At 38.5% G+C, this 17,404-nt stretch overlaps 2 protein-coding genes across 10 annotated transcripts in view; one reads left to right on the top strand and one right to left on the bottom strand.

The window, feature by feature from the left end:
* The window catches only part of LRRTM3 (leucine rich repeat transmembrane neuronal 3), an 89,610-nt gene extending 81,627 nt beyond the window's left edge, over positions 1-7,983 (bottom strand). For 2 of the 3 annotated variants that reach the window (XM_084526490.1, XM_084526491.1), the window contains exons 1-2: positions 7,463-7,983; positions 5,609-7,140 (exon numbers count right to left, since the gene is read on the bottom strand). In XM_084526490.1, the coding sequence (XP_084382616.1) occupies positions 5,609-7,140; positions 7,463-7,466 (1,536 nt within the window). In that variant the 5' untranslated portion in view covers positions 7,467-7,983. Of the gene's footprint in view, positions 1-5,608; positions 7,434-7,462 lie in introns of those variants that run through there. The other variant, XM_084526489.1, reaches the window with a different exon arrangement.
* CTNNA3 (catenin alpha 3) overlaps positions 1-17,404 on the top strand; it is a 468,549-nt gene that overhangs the window by 207,950 nt on the left and 243,195 nt on the right. Inside the window, exons 8-9 of one of the 7 annotated variants that reach the window (XM_084526478.1) lie at positions 9,631-9,775; positions 11,061-11,235. The exons of the other annotated variants lie outside the window; for them this stretch is intronic. Of the exons in view, the coding sequence (XP_084382604.1) occupies positions 9,631-9,753 (123 nt within the window). The 3' untranslated portion in view covers positions 9,754-9,775; positions 11,061-11,235. Of the gene's footprint in view, positions 1-9,630; positions 9,776-11,060; positions 11,236-17,404 lie in introns of those variants that run through there. 7 annotated transcript variants of the gene reach the window in all.

Raw genomic sequence — 17,404 nt, 5'->3', positions numbered from 1 at the left:
TAAATTTGACATAATTTCTTTGGTAGGTAAAACATTGGCCATCAACTCCCACCTATCTATCCTTGATTGTCTTGAGTACTACTCCTTTTTATTAATTTACAACCTTGATAATCTGTTCATAGCTCCTGAACACTGTCATTAAAATATATATAAATATATGTTTTAATTTATTTTTTGCATCCTATCGTGTCCCATTCACCATTATGACAAGAATTAATTTGGCTGTAGCCCTGAGGATCACATCAAAATCCTTTATTGTACCACTGTGATAGCACTAATTTTAGAAAGCCTAGTTAAGAAGAGGCTGGATATCACTGACTGACAGGTGACCTCCATGCACACCTACATACATAAAGTTACAAATGCAGCTGTATTTCATTCAGTGCAGAGTGAAATGAGTTCTTGTGCATGCCCTTAAGGAAACTCAATCTACAGTAGCTGTAATCCTGATGTCACTGATTTGTATCCTTCACTGTAATTTAAAATATTGCTGGTGGCATAGACATAGCGTAAGGCCTAAAGCAGTTGCTGCAAACCATACCAGCAGGTTGCTGCATGCAGCCTCTGCCCAAGAAAATATGCTGTGTACCCACGTCAGTGGTAAGTTTCCCCTTATTTGGTTTTATTACTGCTTGTGGATTTGATCTTTTATAATTTCTTATGTTTTCTGTACACTGTGTGTTGATGTTACTGTAACTTGTAAAAAGGGGGTAAGTGCCCTTCCTTTTGATGTCTAATGAGACCTTTCTCATTGTAAAAATACATGTTATAATCTGCCAGTGAAGGAAGTTGAAGTAGTTGCTTGTAGTCTATTTTTATTATGTCTTAATGTCACTTAGTAATGTTTTATAAGTAATAAGTTCTAAATGAGTGGCCACAAATTTGTTACAGCACCTGTCCTTCCTGCCTAATGCTTCTTGCCTTTTAATGATAGTGTATCCTTACACACTGGATAGACCATTTCTTGCTAGCATTTATCTGTTCTTATTTTCCCCGTCATTCACTACATTCAGGTTATGACTCCCATACATAGAGATGAAATTAAAATACAATTGAATATTTAGTATGCTGAAAGGATTAGCTGCTGCTATCTCATTATACATTAGAATGCAAAGTAAGAAGGCAAACACATCTGTATGCAAGAGATACCTGTGATTAAGCTAACTACCCACTGGATGTCACTATTGTTCCACAGAAATTCATCTAAGAGAATATTTATCTAGAGTTGAGTGGCTGACTGCAAAGACCTTCAGCTTGTAGTAAACTGAGAATTTCTAATTGTGTTTGTGGGAATATTGTATGTTTATGTTCATTTTTGCAATTGAATTTTATGTCAAGGTTTGCTAGTTCATAAGAAACAAAAAAACAAAAATTGCCAAACACTAAGCCATGATGACTGTGTAAGTGCAGATAGTGAGTAATGAAAACCTACCAGCCAGTAGAGATGCTTGCATTCATTATATTCAAGCCACTTGTTCTCATTATTATTCTCCTACTCTGCAATTGCTGGAGGTAATCTCAACACAGTGAATGAACATTACCAGTCTGCTTGAATTTGCCTAGTACATTGGTTATTTTCTTCTCCAAAAATGTGCATTCTGTATCGTTTAGTATCCTGAAATATCACTGGTATATTTTAAGAGCTAGTGAATAGCATCTCAGGCTTTTAATTGAGAAGTGAAGTAGTCCACTGGCTAGGAGGATATCTTTGGGAAGGAGACTGGATTATCTTCCAAGTTCTCAATAGGTGTATGATCTCGAGAAAATTACCCAAAATGTCTCTTGTTTGTTTCCTTTGCAATCTTTTGCCTGTCTTCTCAACATCCCTTGTATAAACATTTAGCATAAGAGATTTTTGCAAGGTGCTTGTGGAATAGCTAGCAGAGGATGTCCTGACATCAGATTTTTGGGACAGTATAATAAAGTGAAACAACCTTGTTTGGTGATTCCACCCAACGTTTGTCTTGTCACTGTTTAAACAACTATTGACTGCTTTACCAATAAAAATGAAAAGGGTACTGCATTTTGTCTGTGGCTTGAAATAACTTGGTCTTCAAGTGGTAGCCCCAGAACACAAAATATGACTCAGGAAAAGGAATAGTTTTTTTTTTTTTTTTTAAAAAAAAAAAAAAGCTTCTAAATACATTTTTGCTCTCCTAAACTTGGAATATATGGACAGCATCAGGTTCATTAAAGGACAGGTGAGTTATGAGAACCGTTCAGTCATCTCCTTCCTCAAATTGGTACCTGAAATACTTGAAGAAGTAGAGCTTTAAAAGCCATCATAGCTTTTGCACATCCTCTGAGGATTGCTTGGCATCAACCCATTAAGGCTTTAACAGTTCTGTGAGAGAATGGCATCAAAATATCCCAAAACCAAGATGGAGTGGGACACTAGGTACCTGCTATCCAATCTGGAGAAAAGCAATGAGAAATTTCTTCTCTGGAATCACTTTACCACTTCATTTGTATTCAGGAAGAGGGCAGCCTTTCACAGGGACTGGAAGTTGCTCAGCTAAGATGAGGTTGTCTCCTACAAGATGATTGTAATTTGTGATTCTGGTGGCCTAGCCACTCAAAACAAGTCACTTCTAGAGTGTTCAGTTTGATGGCGGTGAGATTAAGGTTAGTCTAGTTTGTGTTGTCTTTGTGCAGATCAAAGCATGTGTTTTGTAGTATGCTTTAACATGTTATGAAGCTGGTTAAAAATGTTTTTTAAGCCATAGCCACTGGAGTGGGATTTAACAACTCAGTTCTCAGGCCTCAGGCTACACAAGAAGGTCCAATTAGTTATACTGGGCATTTTATTTTGTGTAATAAGACAGCAGTTTCATTATCAATAGCAGCAATTACATGTTCATCTGTGTTTACTATATAGTTGGAAGGACATGAAAAGTGAAGTCTGTTGTGTCTTGGGTGATGAATGACTTACTTGATCTGAGCATGTCTGTGCTGGAATATAAACATGCTGGATTTTCCTCGATATTTTTGTTACCCATCTATGGTTTATGACATACTGGCTTTATTTGCTTTTTCACTCCCATAGTTAAATATTTTTGAAGGGAGTTAGTGATAATTTTACAGGTATTAATTTCTGTAGGATTGATTTTTTTTCTGAGTATTGAGATAGAACGAGGCAGTAAAGAGACACACAAGGGAGCATATAAAGTCAGGCTCAGTTATTTACAACTCATTCACAATCACAATCCATTAAGAAGTTTTAGAAATGTATTGATTATTCTTAAATAACAGAATTTTTAAATTAATCATATGAAATTATTTTCAGACTGTAGTTAGCACTCCCCAAACAAAGGAATAGCAGGATTTTCTTTTACATATACATGTGTGTATGTATGTGTGCATATATGTATATGTATATATATGCACACATACATGTGTGTATGTATATGTTGGGGGGCAATCTTTTTTTTAATACCTGATATTAGTCATCATGCAGACACTGAAGCCTATAGAAGTAAAGAGATGGTTCTTACCACTAAGTTTACAGCAAAGTATAATCCTTCAGCACAGGGATAACCAAGACCTGCTGGTAGAAAACTGAATCCTGTAACAGCTAAGGTAATTTAATTTATATTGACTTTTAGTAGCAACTTTTAAACTACAATTAAACTTAAAAGTCATAGTCTGCTCATTGCTGCTAAAATGTCTTAAGCACTTCCATTAATAATTGATGGGGATCCTATTTGTATTGAATAACGTGGGGTCTCAGTGTTGCAGGATTCAGGGTAGTCTCAAGCTCCTGCTCTTGGTTATTTTCTCACTTGAGTCCTTGAAAATGAGAATGGTTTCACTACGTGAAAAAAAACAAACCACCAGCACAACAAAAAAACCTTCAAGTATATTAATTCTTTTTAAGGAAATGCTTTATAGCTTTGTTTTTATCATATCTAGCATATCTCAAGGTGATTGGCTGTGATTACTATTTTTTCTAGTAAAAATGTAGGAGAACATCCTGCTAAGGTTTTGCTTTTTTTAGTCTGCTGCAATGAAACTGCTTTGTAGAAACACTCCCTCCCAAGTGATTGAAGACGTGCAGTTTACTAAGCCAAATCAAGTTACAAAATAGACATAATTACATTACTGACTCTACTTCTATATGGGTGCTGCTGAATTATTTCAAGAATGAAAAAACAAACAAACAACACCGTCCTGTTCAAAAGATCATCAAAATATATAGGATGCATGATTTTTTTTTCCAGATATATGGGGGATGTTATATTCTAATGCAATAAACACAATTAGATGACTTTGGGAGTGGGAAGGCAGGGAATAGCCAGGTTCCAAATCTGAATTTTGTCCAGAGCCACTGATGAATGACTCCACATTCAAAATGAGTATCTGAATTCTTGTAATGTTATCAGGGTATTGCTAAGAGAGAAACATAATTTGTTACTGATTCCTTTAAAGATTTTTGGATGCAATCTTCTTAGATCAGTGAGCAACCAATTTTCTCTGAAAGCTCTCTTGCAGTTGCTGTGTTTCTAAAATGTACACTGTTTTCCTTTATACATAATGAAGCTTTATTTAGTTATTAGAGAGACAGTGTACAAAATGCATCACAAAACCCTAAAAGCCCAGCCCAGCAAATTGAAAGAAATAGAAGAAAATGACAGATTTCATTGTTTCCTCATCTACATTAATGTCTTTGACAGTCTTGAAAAGAGAATTTCTAATGAGCACTTGAACAAATGTGTGCAGGAAGTGGTCTTGCTTTTGCTACTGCACATTTGAGTTCCTCTAATTGCATCAATAAGGAATTTCTGCTCCTCATTTAATGAATGCCTTTTGACTACTTTCTGAAAGGCAACTGGATATAAGGGATAAACACTGGCACCTTTTGTATGAGGTCGCATAAACAGGTTACCGTTAGTAGTTATCAGCCTTAGAAAAACTGTTATAATACAGTAGGGTAAAGCCCACCTTTTTTATTTCAATATTTTTATATTGAAAATATAAACTCGGGTTTCTCACTACTTTGCTTTTGGTGTGATAACTCAAGTCCTGAGACAGTGCTTTAGCTCATCCCTGGCTTTTTGTTGTATCTTGTGCTGGGCAGAAATCAGGCATTCTTTCAGAGCTGTTTCTGCACCATCTCTTGCCTCAGAGAAGTCAGAATTCCTATGATACTACAGCACCTGGGTCTTTAATTTGTTTTTGGCTCAAAAAATGAGTTTCAGAGCATGGGCTAGGGTTAGTTTGGGGGAAGGGAGCTGGGTTTGATTTTTTTTTCTTCATTGTCATTTTTCTCCCTAAACAGAGGCACACTCACTGCAGGTGCAGTGGATTAGTTATGAAAGAAGTTTTCTATTTAAAAACAAGCAAGACTTTAATGAAATCAGGAGAGGGTTTGTACAATAGGTATTGTATTAAACCAGAGCTCAGGCTTAACATTGATTGCGGTATTTAAATTTCAATGAGTTGATTATGTATGAGAGTAAAATGACCAGTATTATGAATGTACAAAAAAGTGACATGGAAGAGCTGTGCCAGAAAAGTGAGAAAAACGTTCCCTTTATAGTCCCTAGAGTTCAATAAAGCACCACTATTTCCCAGCTTTTAAAAGCTCTTTTATCACAATGGTTCATACCTCGCATTCCCTGGAGCCTGATTTGTTATACGTGCAGGGTCCTGCTCCATTCAGCAGCATCTCACTGGTTTCAGTGTTGGTAGGTTTGTAATCTACATAAAATTCCTGTGTGCTTGGAGTCATTTGCTTCAGTGACTGTCTTTTCTTTTTCCTGTGCCTTCGCATGAGAGAGCGCTGCTGCAGCTGCTTCATACTGGCTGGGTAACGCTTCCATGACACATATATTACCAGCAGGATCACAAGCACAGACAAGAAAAGGGCCACGCTCCCTGCAATGATTTTATGGAAGGAGATGTGTTCTGTGTCATGCTCAGGTTCGGAGCTTGATTCAGTGGCTCCAATAGTTGGGGGCAGGGGGGGCTTGCTGTCATGTTTAGGCCTGGTGAGTTTTGGTTTAAACGTTGGCTTTGGGAGAGCTCGTGCTAGTTCAAACCTTTCCGTGGTACTTTTGCCACAGATGCTGTAGTTTTTCACTGCATCAACAACATTCACTCCCTGCAGTTCTTTGGGGCTGGCACAAATAATTGTATTTTCCCTCAGCCCTTTAAAACTTTTAAGCCAGTTTACCAGAGAGCAAATGTTTCTGCTGCATTCCCATATATTCCCAGCAAGGCTGATGTCATTGAGGGATATCCAAGAGTCCAAAATTTCTTGACCAATAAATGTGAGCTTGTTTGAATCCAGGTTGAGGCGCTGTAAATTGGGCACACACTGAAAAACACTAGGTCCACTGAAAGCTTCTATTTCATTGCCAGATAAATCAAGTCTTTGTAATGAGCTCCAGGTCCAGGACATAGTTTGTCCTATCACACTGATTTTATTCCACTGTAAATAAAGGTTTTGAAGGCTGACTAGCCTTGGAAAAAGTGCCAGGTTGAGCTTAGAAAATTGATTGTGCTCCAGATGAAGCTCTTTCAGTCTGATCATGCCTGCAAAGACATTTCTTGCTAAACTTCGGATGCGATTATAACCCAGGTCCAACAGTTCAAGGTTCCTACAGTCTTGAAATATTCGAACAGGGATGGTTCTTAGGGAATTGGACCGCAAATGTAAACTCAGCAGCTTCCTTAAGCCCCTGAACTGTTCAGATCCCAGAGACTGCAGCTGATTGTATGACAGATCCAAATTCCGGAGATTTGTCACAGGTCTGAAGGTATTATTAAGAAAATAGGAGATTCTGTTGGAACTCAAGATCAACTCTTTTAGTCTGCGTATTCCATTGAAAGCATTTTCGTCAATATTGCTGATGTGGTTATGGTCTAAATAGAGCCAGGTGAGTTGATTAAGACCTTTAAATTGATTGTATTTTAGTTTTTGGAGGCTGTTATATCGAAGGGACAAACCTAAACAACCAGCAGATATACTTGAGGGAATCTCCTGCAATTTCTGAGATTCACAATATACCATTTTGCCTTCACACCTACAGCCCTTAGGGCATCCTCGTTCAGCAGAAGAAAGCATTGTCAGTAATACAGTAGGGGCTATTACCAGAGCTACAGCTGATCCGCTCAGTAGCCTAATTACATTGAAACCTGGAAATAAAAACAACTTAGAAAAGTTATCCCCCCACACATCAGTCATTTCTTTCAATCATGCTAAAATCTTTATTTCAACAATCATTTAAAAATCCCTAGCTTGACTCAACTACTTTTCACATTGTTTTCTTTACTCAGATTTTCTTAAAGAATGCCTTAATAAATACTGAAAAACAGTTGGGTAAAAGGTGTAATCCCTAAGCAATTTAACTGTAATCACAAATCACATCAAGGTAAGTCTATGGTAAGTCTAGTAAAGCAGAGGCTATGCAGTGGCTATGAATTGTATATTAAAAAAAAAATAACATGAAAAACATACCCATCCTTTGTGTTGTTCAAAGGTCGTCCTTAGGTCTTTTGTTTTTTGCTTAGTGTGCCACAAGCATGGCAGCCCCTGTCAGCTGCACTGTAGTGAGTCAGGGCTCGCTGACACCCAGGAAGAAAAATTGGACCCCTTGGGAGATGGACCGATTTTGGAACATTATTCTTTGCCAGCCATGCAGAACACTCCAAGAATAAATCAATCCCAACACAGCATTCGCAGCAAAATGTCAAATTCTTCCTAGGTAATAGGATCTTCATGGATATTACGTTTTTGCATCTTTATAGTTAGGAACCTGGCTTTTAAATTTTCTCTTTATAGGAAAGCATGTTAGATTCCTCCAAGCACCGTTTAGCTATCTGAATTCACACATCTGTATTCCATAGCACAGCAGTTCCCTTACTTAGTACCCGATCCGGCTAGGAAGCTGCTTTGTAGCAAAGAAGGTGGAATAAGCCCGTACAATGAACAAGCTCTGCTCACTTCTGCGTACTGTCATTCTGAAAGCTCCGTCTGACTGTTGCTTTGGTTTCAGTGAATGCAGTCTTATGTAAAGCTGCCCCCAGTGGTGAAGAATATTATGGGCATGTGCAGAAATGTCTTCCTTTTATCTTGCAAATGAGTAAGCTCTGCTGGGAAAAGAGTGATTGTTCTGAGTGACTAATAGGAGCAGACTGGTCAGCTTCAGCGTAAACTAGCGAGGTGTGCTGAAATATCCAAATCCTCTTAGTCTCTTTTGCTGCGTGTGAAAGCTGTTTTCATCCTTGAACTTAATAGCTCTGTATGCGCTGCTGAGACTTTTGTCTGAAGGGCTAGCATGACATTTGTAGGACATAGATACAAATTTTCAGTCCTAAGGGTGGTTGTTGTTTTTTTTTTTTTTTTTTTCCTCTTTGCATTAGATGTGCTCACATGACCTTTTTGCTATAATTCACTTTTTTTTTTTTTTTTCCCAGTTCAGGTATCAGTTCCTCAGTGTGCCTCTTACCAAGCATTTCAGTGGGAACACTATATTTTACAACATGAAAAATGTTTCGGAGCTGACATTTTGCCTTTTTACTTCTTTCTCTTCTGTTAAAAGGCATAATGCCAGGAGGTTAGAAGAGACTATTGTGTTCATTTATTTCCCAACTTGCTGTCACTTTGTTCCATAACACTGCGCGTTTCAAACACAGGCTTCCGTAATCCTTACAATATGAGGACTAAGCAGCTTCATGTGGTACTTTAATTAGGTGAATTGTTTTTACTGTGACTTCTGTCATGAGCAGGATTTTATGTGAAGGTAAAATATACAGAGTTCTTTTAGATGTGTGACTCTGGACGGTTCTTAGATATCACAAAGAGCCTTTTTCTCTTTCCTTTTCTCTTCCCTTTTTCGCTGTGTGCTGTAGAGGGAGGACACATCCTCTTAACTGGGCAGAACAGCGTTAAGGTGGCATTATAGTAAATGCACCCCACTAGCAGTCTTCCTTCACCAAGAAATACGTGATCAGAGATGATGGTGGGGAAGTGTAAAGTCATGGCTCTGTGCAGTGCAAGAAGAGGCAGAAGCCTGAAGAGAAGGGTGCTGCTCGTTAGAATAGTACAGATTACACTCCCTCAAATGCAACCAGACAGCTCTAAGAAATGCTCTTCCTCTGTGAGGCAGGATCCTTACCCCTTGGAGTAATGTGCTTTGGATTATACTGTATTATTCACTGCTGTGAGCATTGAAGAATGTAAAATGAGGTGAAACCTGATTTTTTCTGTGCTTTAAAATGCCATTGTTGCCCAGTACTTAATCTGCGAATGACTTCAGGCTTAGAGCAATCCCACTAGAATTAATGCTCCTACCTGTAGTGCCTAAATTAGGAGAACAGTTGCCCCTGGCTAATAACTGTGAATGTTTTTTATATCATGAGTCAAAAATACTTACCTGCATCAAGCCACATTGTATGTAAATTCTGCCCTGTGGGTCAGGTTTGTGGAGATAGAAAGGGTTAATTCCTCCATTAATTCGTCACGCTCTCCCATTCTCAACTACAGCGTGTCTTTAGCTATTAAATCTGATCTGTAGGGTTGAGGAGCCAGAAACAAGCTGCAGATTGCAGTGGGCACTGTGATTGTCTGGGGAGCTGTTCTGCTGACAGGAGTGTCACGTGCCTGTCCTGGTGTGCCTGTTACAGGTTTTCCATGACTGCCTTGGGGTCTCTGTGTACTCGATGGAGCAGGACAGGCTTCTTTGGAAGACAGTTCAGACCTTCAGTAAGCCAATTTGTCTCCTGGAACTGCCACTCTCCCCCTGTTGACAGTAGAGGATGCCTGTGACAAGTAAGCTCCTTATTGAAATGGCTCAGGTTCCTAAACTGGGTGAAATTAAGTCTGAATCTTCACCTGGTTCAAATGCAGCACATAAAGCTTCAAACAACATGCAAATTCTTTCTCAAGAGCAGTCGGTGCTACTTAGTTGGTGCTAGTATACCAGCTCAGTCTGAGCTCAGTCTGAGCTTTCTCCCCAAACTTTGCCAGTTCTCTGGCTTTTCCTATTCTGTCTTCTCTTCTTCCTCTGCCTTTGTCATAAGGTTAACAAGTAATTTCACTGACACCATGAGTCAGCAGAGCTTCGGTAGCTTTTCCAGGGTTTTAATAATTGTCAATATGGTGGACAAATATGAGGGAGCAGCCACTCTTTTACCATGAGTTATTTTCATTTTTCTGAAAGGGGTGAGACATCAAGAGATGAACAGAGAGAACATCAAATCTGTATTAATGGATTGCCAAATTCAATTTTCTTTACTGAGATCCTTTTTGAATTACACAAGCAGGAAAAGTGCCAGTGTCTGATAAACAGTTTTTTAAAATTACATTTCTGTATCTTCATACAGCTCAATGGGTTCTTTTCAAATTGTGGAAATAAAGCTGCTCCCAGTATAAAACATTCCATACAAATTTTCAGCACAGTCTGATGGTCATATTATAAACTATGAAAAACAGGGAATTAAGTTAAAAGCTTGCATTTTAGATAAGAAGATACCTTTTGTAAGTGATTTAACCTTTGCCTTGTATCAAATACAGGTTATGCATCTTTGCAATCCCACTGCATTACCTTTTAACTCATGCCACTAAGAAAAAAACTCAAGGCCAAACTTGGTAACGTCTCTTATGGTTAAGCTAGTTCTCATTAAAACCAATACCACAGCTCCTGAATGCCTAAAATCCAGGAGGTTGTTAGATAGGTGCTGTAGTCCCAGTACCTTTTAAGCTCACCTCTCTGTGCCACTGCTGGGCGACCCTGCCTGCTGTCCTGGAATAGCAGTTCCAAGTCAGAAACAGGAGGCAAAAGCTGCAAGTATCAAGTCTCAGTGACATCATGCTGACTGAATATCAATGCTCAGAAACAACATTATCCTTTTCTTCTGCCTGTGAAGACAGCATTTTATACAATTCTGCAAAGACAATACTCTTAAGAGAAATATTTCATTTATTTGTCTACTCTCTTACACAGTCTGTTCTGGGATTTCAGCCTTAGACATAAATTGAGATGCCACATACCTTATTAGTTCGGAGTTGAATACCTTCATCATCACTGATTTGTTTTTCTGGGCTTTCTCTGCAGGTAGAAATGACATGCATCAGAAAATTCATTGACAAATGTGTCGCTACATGTCATACTGCTTATACAGATGAAAAGCCAGTGTTGGGTGGAGCCTGTGATAAACACATTGTTTTCTTGATTCATGTGACAGACAAACAAAACTCAAAGATGTTTGAAAATGGTACGCTATCCCAAGGTAGAGATTGCCCATTTTTTTATTTTAATATTAAGCTTTCAGTGGGTTATCTCTCTGGATATCTCTCAATGTGGATTTTCTCACTGCCAGATTTTGCAGTAATTTACTTCAATTTAATTTCGTGTTTGTTTTTGGTTTTGTTTATTTAGTTAAATTTGAGTCTATTTTCTTTTTCCATTCATTCTGGCTGTGGTCTCTGCCTAGCTGCAACCTCCCTGCTGAAAGCTCATTACTCCCTAACCTGAACTGCAGCCAGAATAGCAAAGCTTGAGTCAAAAGATCACATTCACTGTGAAGGCCAGTACCTCCACAGAGCTGGTTTGGAATTGAAACGTTTTACAAAGGACAGGTGAAAGAGCAATTCTTGGATTTGTCAGGGTCATGAGGAGGCACCTGTAATGTTTGTAATGTATGTCTGTCTACTAAAGACATTTGAAAAGAAAGGATGACATAATTACCAGGCTCCAGTAGAACGGGGACTGAGGGATGCAGGGAAGAGATGTAGAAGTTCCTGAACCATAAGAAACCAGCAGTTACCTTCGGGTTAGTGGGATTCCACGTAAATCAGCAGTCAATGACTGTTTTGTCACTTGCTTCTCATTAGCCTTCCTCAGGACCTTTCATGCTTACTCCTTAGAATGCAGTTCTTGTGTAATGATGTTGTCACAAAGTTTGTTTAAGAAATGTTTTTGTTTCTGTTACTCCCTTCAGAAAACCATTCTGAAAAACAATTCAATCCTTTGTAGCCACAAGACCTTCTGTTTTTAATGTACAAACTTCAGAGTTTAGACTTCTGGTTACAGCATTTTTCTCCCCACAGATAGAGCTCGTGGGTCTAGGAGTGCCTTTTTGTGTGTAACCACATGTCCCTTTTGGGAACTATCATTAACAATTGCTACACTGTGTTCTTTTTGGGTTTACGAAGTGGCAAAGTATGTCTTTCTCTCAACTTTATTTTACTACAGAGAAACCAGGAATCAGCTGGGTTAGCAATAGTAGCTTGTTCTAAATGGTACTGTAGTGTGCTATCACTGTATCATTAAGAGTAGATAAGTCTAATAAAATGTTTGCAATTTTTGAGCCAGTGATTAAATGAACCTGATGTTCTATGAGGATCAGATTAGAACTAGAGGAGGATAACTCCCAGGGGAAATAACAGAGTGTGGGAAGACAGAGGGAAACTCAGAAAGATGCAGGTTTTGCCAAAGGTGGACATAAGGAAAGGGAAGTGCGGGAAAGTGGGGTTCAAGGAACATGCAGTTGTGGGAAACAAAGTACTCTGGAGAAACAGGGAAGAGGACTGAAAACAGGGAGGATCTTAGCCCAACAGTTTGTCAGTACTGACATAAAGGATCATGGTGATAAATGAAAACATTCCTTTGCTGTCCTGCTAAGAACAACTAGATTTGCAAGGCTACCCTGGCCTCTGCAAGGGCTAAAGGATCCCATGTTACAAATTCTGTGATAAGCTGAAGGAAGATCTGAAGCTGGTTTAGAGCCATGCCTCCTTTCTAGGAGTCAGTAACCTCTGTAACATCTGATTGCTTGGAGAGGACTTCAGGGACACATCTGTCAGTTTGTGCATACCCAGAGGATTTCCTCAGTGCCGTGGTTCACAGGGCAACCCAGGCTATCACTTTCCTCATGCACAGTTACACACTGTTGAATAATAAAGCTTTTCCAGCTGTACAATTTTGTTACAATCTGTGCATTGTGGATAGGTCAGAGGGGCCTCTAAGCTGTCCCAGGGTAAATTATACTGCATGCAAGCTTTCCACCTTTGTTCATGGCAACCAGTGGCTAGATTTTTTGGATCCTGTCATAATTCCTATGTCCGTAATGAGGCATTGGATACCCAGTTGTTCTTGTCCTATGATTTTTGAAGCAGTTTGAAAGCATGCAGCCAGTCTTTCAGTCCCATCATCTTGAGGCACAAGTATATGAGATGCAAAGCTGTCAGTTTGCTTCCTCTCTGAAATTGGTAGGTAGTGGTTCTGTTTCAGTGGATGTAGCATGTTATTCAGGCTTGTCCTCTAGCACTTTGGTGGAAGGGGAATATGAATGGACGAAGCAGAAAGTGGATGATCATCACTGAAGAAAAGGAAATTCGCTCCATCTTATGCGTATTGCTAGCTTCAGCCTGCAAAGCATGAATGATAAAAGCACCATTAAATGATAAACGTCCTGGAGATGTGCAAGTCCAAAATGAAAGACACTCTCAGTGGCCTCTGCTTGCAATTCTGCCTGTAGTCCTCTGTGAAGGTGCCAGGTAGGCTAAAATAAACCCAGGCTCCTTACAAATGCTTCCCACTCTTTTCACTGGACACTGCTTGAAAGAATGTCTACTGTCTTATTGTCCAGGCAGCACACACCTGAGTTATGTACCCTAAAGTATTCAAAATGTCTTAGGTGTCACCAAGAGCTATGCTTGCCTATGAGACACCATTTGTTCTCCTAAGGATATGTGACTTCTACCTTGCTATGACAATTACTGCATATGCATCAGCAGCAGATATTGACTGCGATAGATGGCAAAGGTAATGAATTTATTTTCTGAGGAGACAAATTAACATGGGAATCTTGTAGGAAAGCTCTGTTCATGAAGAACTCCAATAATGGTTGGGACATGGAGCTGGAGGTATTGTGTAACTGAATTCAAGCAGATTTGCAGCCTGGTCCCAGCAACGTGACATCCTTGGAGCAGTTCTGTGCTGCCACATGAAGAGCAAGAGAGGATGAGGAGCAGCAAGTTTCAAAACGTGTACCTTTGGGACCCAGGCTCAGTTTGATATCACAGGCTCTGATTGCTATCACTGACTGCTCCAGGCTCTCATCAGCTGAAGAGTTTATGACTTTGCCATGATATCTGTGGTTGGAAAGGAGCAAAAGGGGAGAGTGTCTGTCTTATTTTCTAGCAAGGCCTAGACCAGTCTTCAGTATTGATGTGTAGGCAAAAACTTCAGGAGTAGCCTTTCCTCCTCTGCCTCCATGCACTTGTCCATTCGTCCAGCCCGTCTTCTTTAATTCCTACCCCATATATACTTCTCTGAGGAATGGACATTTTTGAGTTGCTCAGCACAGAGCGTATGCATACAGTGCACTTTCTTAGGAATTTTGGAATTTCAGTTATGTTCCTTATTACACATTTACCTAATTGATCTTTGGTACTCCAGATGAATCAGCCTTGGTATCTCACTGTATGGTGAAGCTTAGGAGTTAGTGATTCTGTCAGGTCAATGAGGGAGTGTTTGTTGGCTGCTGTGGCTCCTTAAAAGCTAGAATAAGGCAGCTGGCAAGAACTTTCATTATAGGAAAACTGTGAAGTCCACACCAAAAGCCTTTTAAAAAAAAACTCATGCCCTGCTTATAAAACTGCAGCTTAAACTCTAATTTTCCTTAGGCCTCAGTTTCTTCATTTATGAAAGGGATAGTGACAGTTAATGATTCTGGAAGTTGATCAGCATAATAGATGACTTAATTCACTTCATTTATTTTTTATTTTTAATCTGACACTAGTTATTTTCAAACATACTTCTTTCCTGTCAGTTAAGCTTATTGGACTTCCATAATTAATCCATACCTATTGTCATTTTATTACTTGCTTTTGTATGTGATTTATTTTTGATGTATTTTTGGGCTATAATGACTGGCAAAATTTAATGTGAGGACAGAATAGTCACTTAAACCTAGGAAAAGAGGCAGTTTCTTTTAAAATGCAAAATCGTTCTAAGTCTTTGGCCAATAAGGTTGTCAACTTCAGTTCACTACAGGATTTGTTTACATGTTAAAAGCGTTCCATTTTGAAAACAATCTAAAAATCTGCTTAATAGTTTTAGGTTTGCAAATAAAAATTGTGAAGAGTGCCTAACATATTTCAGTTAGTTGAAATGAAAGGAGAAGTGTAAATATAGCATTTCTGAGGATCAGTCTGAGATTAGTAGATAAGAATGATTTGTACTAGGTAGAGCTATTTTCTAGTTTTTAGTTACTTTTCCCTGCAAACAATATACAGGCATATAAGTAGTTAGAGTACAGAATACCTTGATTTCATTTGACCTGTTGAAATACTCTAAAATAATTTCCAGTTTCTCTTTTCACTTGCTTATGGATGAAAATCTGTTCCGAGAAGCATTCTAGCTTACCTTTATGAGGACTTGTGCTTGGACTCAAGCTTGGTATTCTGAGTTTGTGGTTTTCAAATCCAAAGATGGCCAGAATGATGTGTTACTCTACAGGGTTAGGTACATTTTGAAGAGAAGACTAAACATGACAGTTGAGCAGATTTGCAACTGAAAGAGAAAAACATGAACAAAGTTAAGAAGCATATAATTATGTTCATTCACACTGTGACTAGCATAAAAATGATTTATTCCAAATGGTTACAGTTGCATGCTTAGTCACTTCCTTCCCTGGCTTCAGCCTAATTTTGTTTTCTGGCATTTTCCTGAAAAAAAAAAAGTATATATATATATTGTTCTGTCTAATCAAAAGTTGCGGATTTCTCTAGTCTTTAATAATTCAATCAAGTCTTACTCAATTAAGCAAGCTACAGCAGTTTTTAGATATTCCAGCTGTGGTAGCTGGTGCTCCTGAGAAAGATCAAGAATCTCAATTACACTGAGAGTCTTGGTTAGTTAACTAGCCTCTAATCTGCTAGAAGATAATTAGAAATTAGTCATAGAGGTCACTTTTTTATGCACAGTAAGGATGGGCTAGAACTTTCTGGTTAAAAAGTACAAAAGGTGAATTGTTGAGGTATGTTTTGACTAGCTATTCCATTCTGCATTTGCCATCCTTCTTTTCCCAGTGGCATGTCTGGCAAATGGCTTTGATGAAACAGTATACAATTTAAATGACTTATTAGCTCATCTTTTCAGGCCATGTCTACCTGAGAAAATTAAATTAAATGTGATTAAATCAAACAACCAACCCCTACCATATTTAAGCAGTTTATAGAAAAGCAACAGGGTCCCATATAATTTGTCAAAATGAAAATCTTGGTTATGATAGATTTATTTATTTTTTTTCTGTGACAGTATACTCCACTGTTCTATTAAAACTAACAGTGTCTTTTATCCAGTGGACAGGACAGCAAACAAATTACATAAACAAGTTGAAGGAACTCAAATATAGATGGGGTTTTCCTACTGCATCACAATGTAGAGCAATAAATACATGATTGGCCAAAGTTTTGAAGAGTGCTGCTGACACAGTGAGGAAGAGAGGAAGTTGACACAAAGAGGAGAGTTAGTTTTCACCCTTTCTTTTCTTCCCTGCAACTGTAGTGAGATAGGTATGTTGTAGTTTTTGCACTTCGTAGCTTTTGAATTTTTATGTCTTTCTATCCAGTCTACTATGTCTCCTAAGTAGCTATAAAGCTTAAAAAAACATACATTACATACATACAAAACAGGCTAGTTGCATACAGAAGAGGTTAGTAAGCAAAAAATGCTGACAGTTGGTAACCAAGTAGAAGTTATAATCAGCCTACGTTCTGGGGAGACAGGAGAGCTGAATCTGAGTGAGTCACTGGCTCCATTTCTGCATCCCAGGTGGCCCTAAATGGCAACAAGAATTGGGACAAAATACTAAAGGTGTATAAACATGAGCTGAGTTTCAAAATCAAGCATTTTGTCTTTAGAAACACAAGAAGCAGGAACATTTTCCACTTATTCTTTCAGGTTGCCTCTTCAGTCATAAATATATGACAAAAATCTGCTCTCTCTACAATATGAAAATTCCGATTTGCTGATTTGATCCTACAGCATATGTTTGTGTCATCATGAGTATTCCTGTTGCTGTGCTTTGAACCCTTTCCCATATTTCTTTGTAAGACTTAGCTCCTGGGAAAGAAATGTTCTTACTTATTTTCTGTCTTGCCGAAAGGGACCCTAATCTTAAGATAACTATGTACCAACCTAATACACAGAACAGTCATGAATAAGATGATATCAATATGCTTAGTCTGCATATAATTGATGGGAAGAGTAGAAAAGAAGAACCTTTCAGGGGAAGCTAAGTATTCATTTGATTTTTCTTGGCTTCATCAAAATGCATCACTACAGCTGTATAGTTTAGTTTATACTATGATAATTGAACTCCACAATACAATCTCTGAGGGATCCCTTCTGAGGTGATGTGCCCTGGTGCTTTTTGTACGCATAGGTAA

This window comes from Aythya ferina (genome assembly GCF_964211825.1).
Source record: "Aythya ferina genome assembly, chromosome: 7".
Taxonomy (NCBI): domain Eukaryota; kingdom Metazoa; phylum Chordata; class Aves; order Anseriformes; family Anatidae; genus Aythya; species Aythya ferina.
Note: the sequence above shows the minus strand (reverse complement) of the source record. Positions and strands in the feature narration are given on the sequence as shown.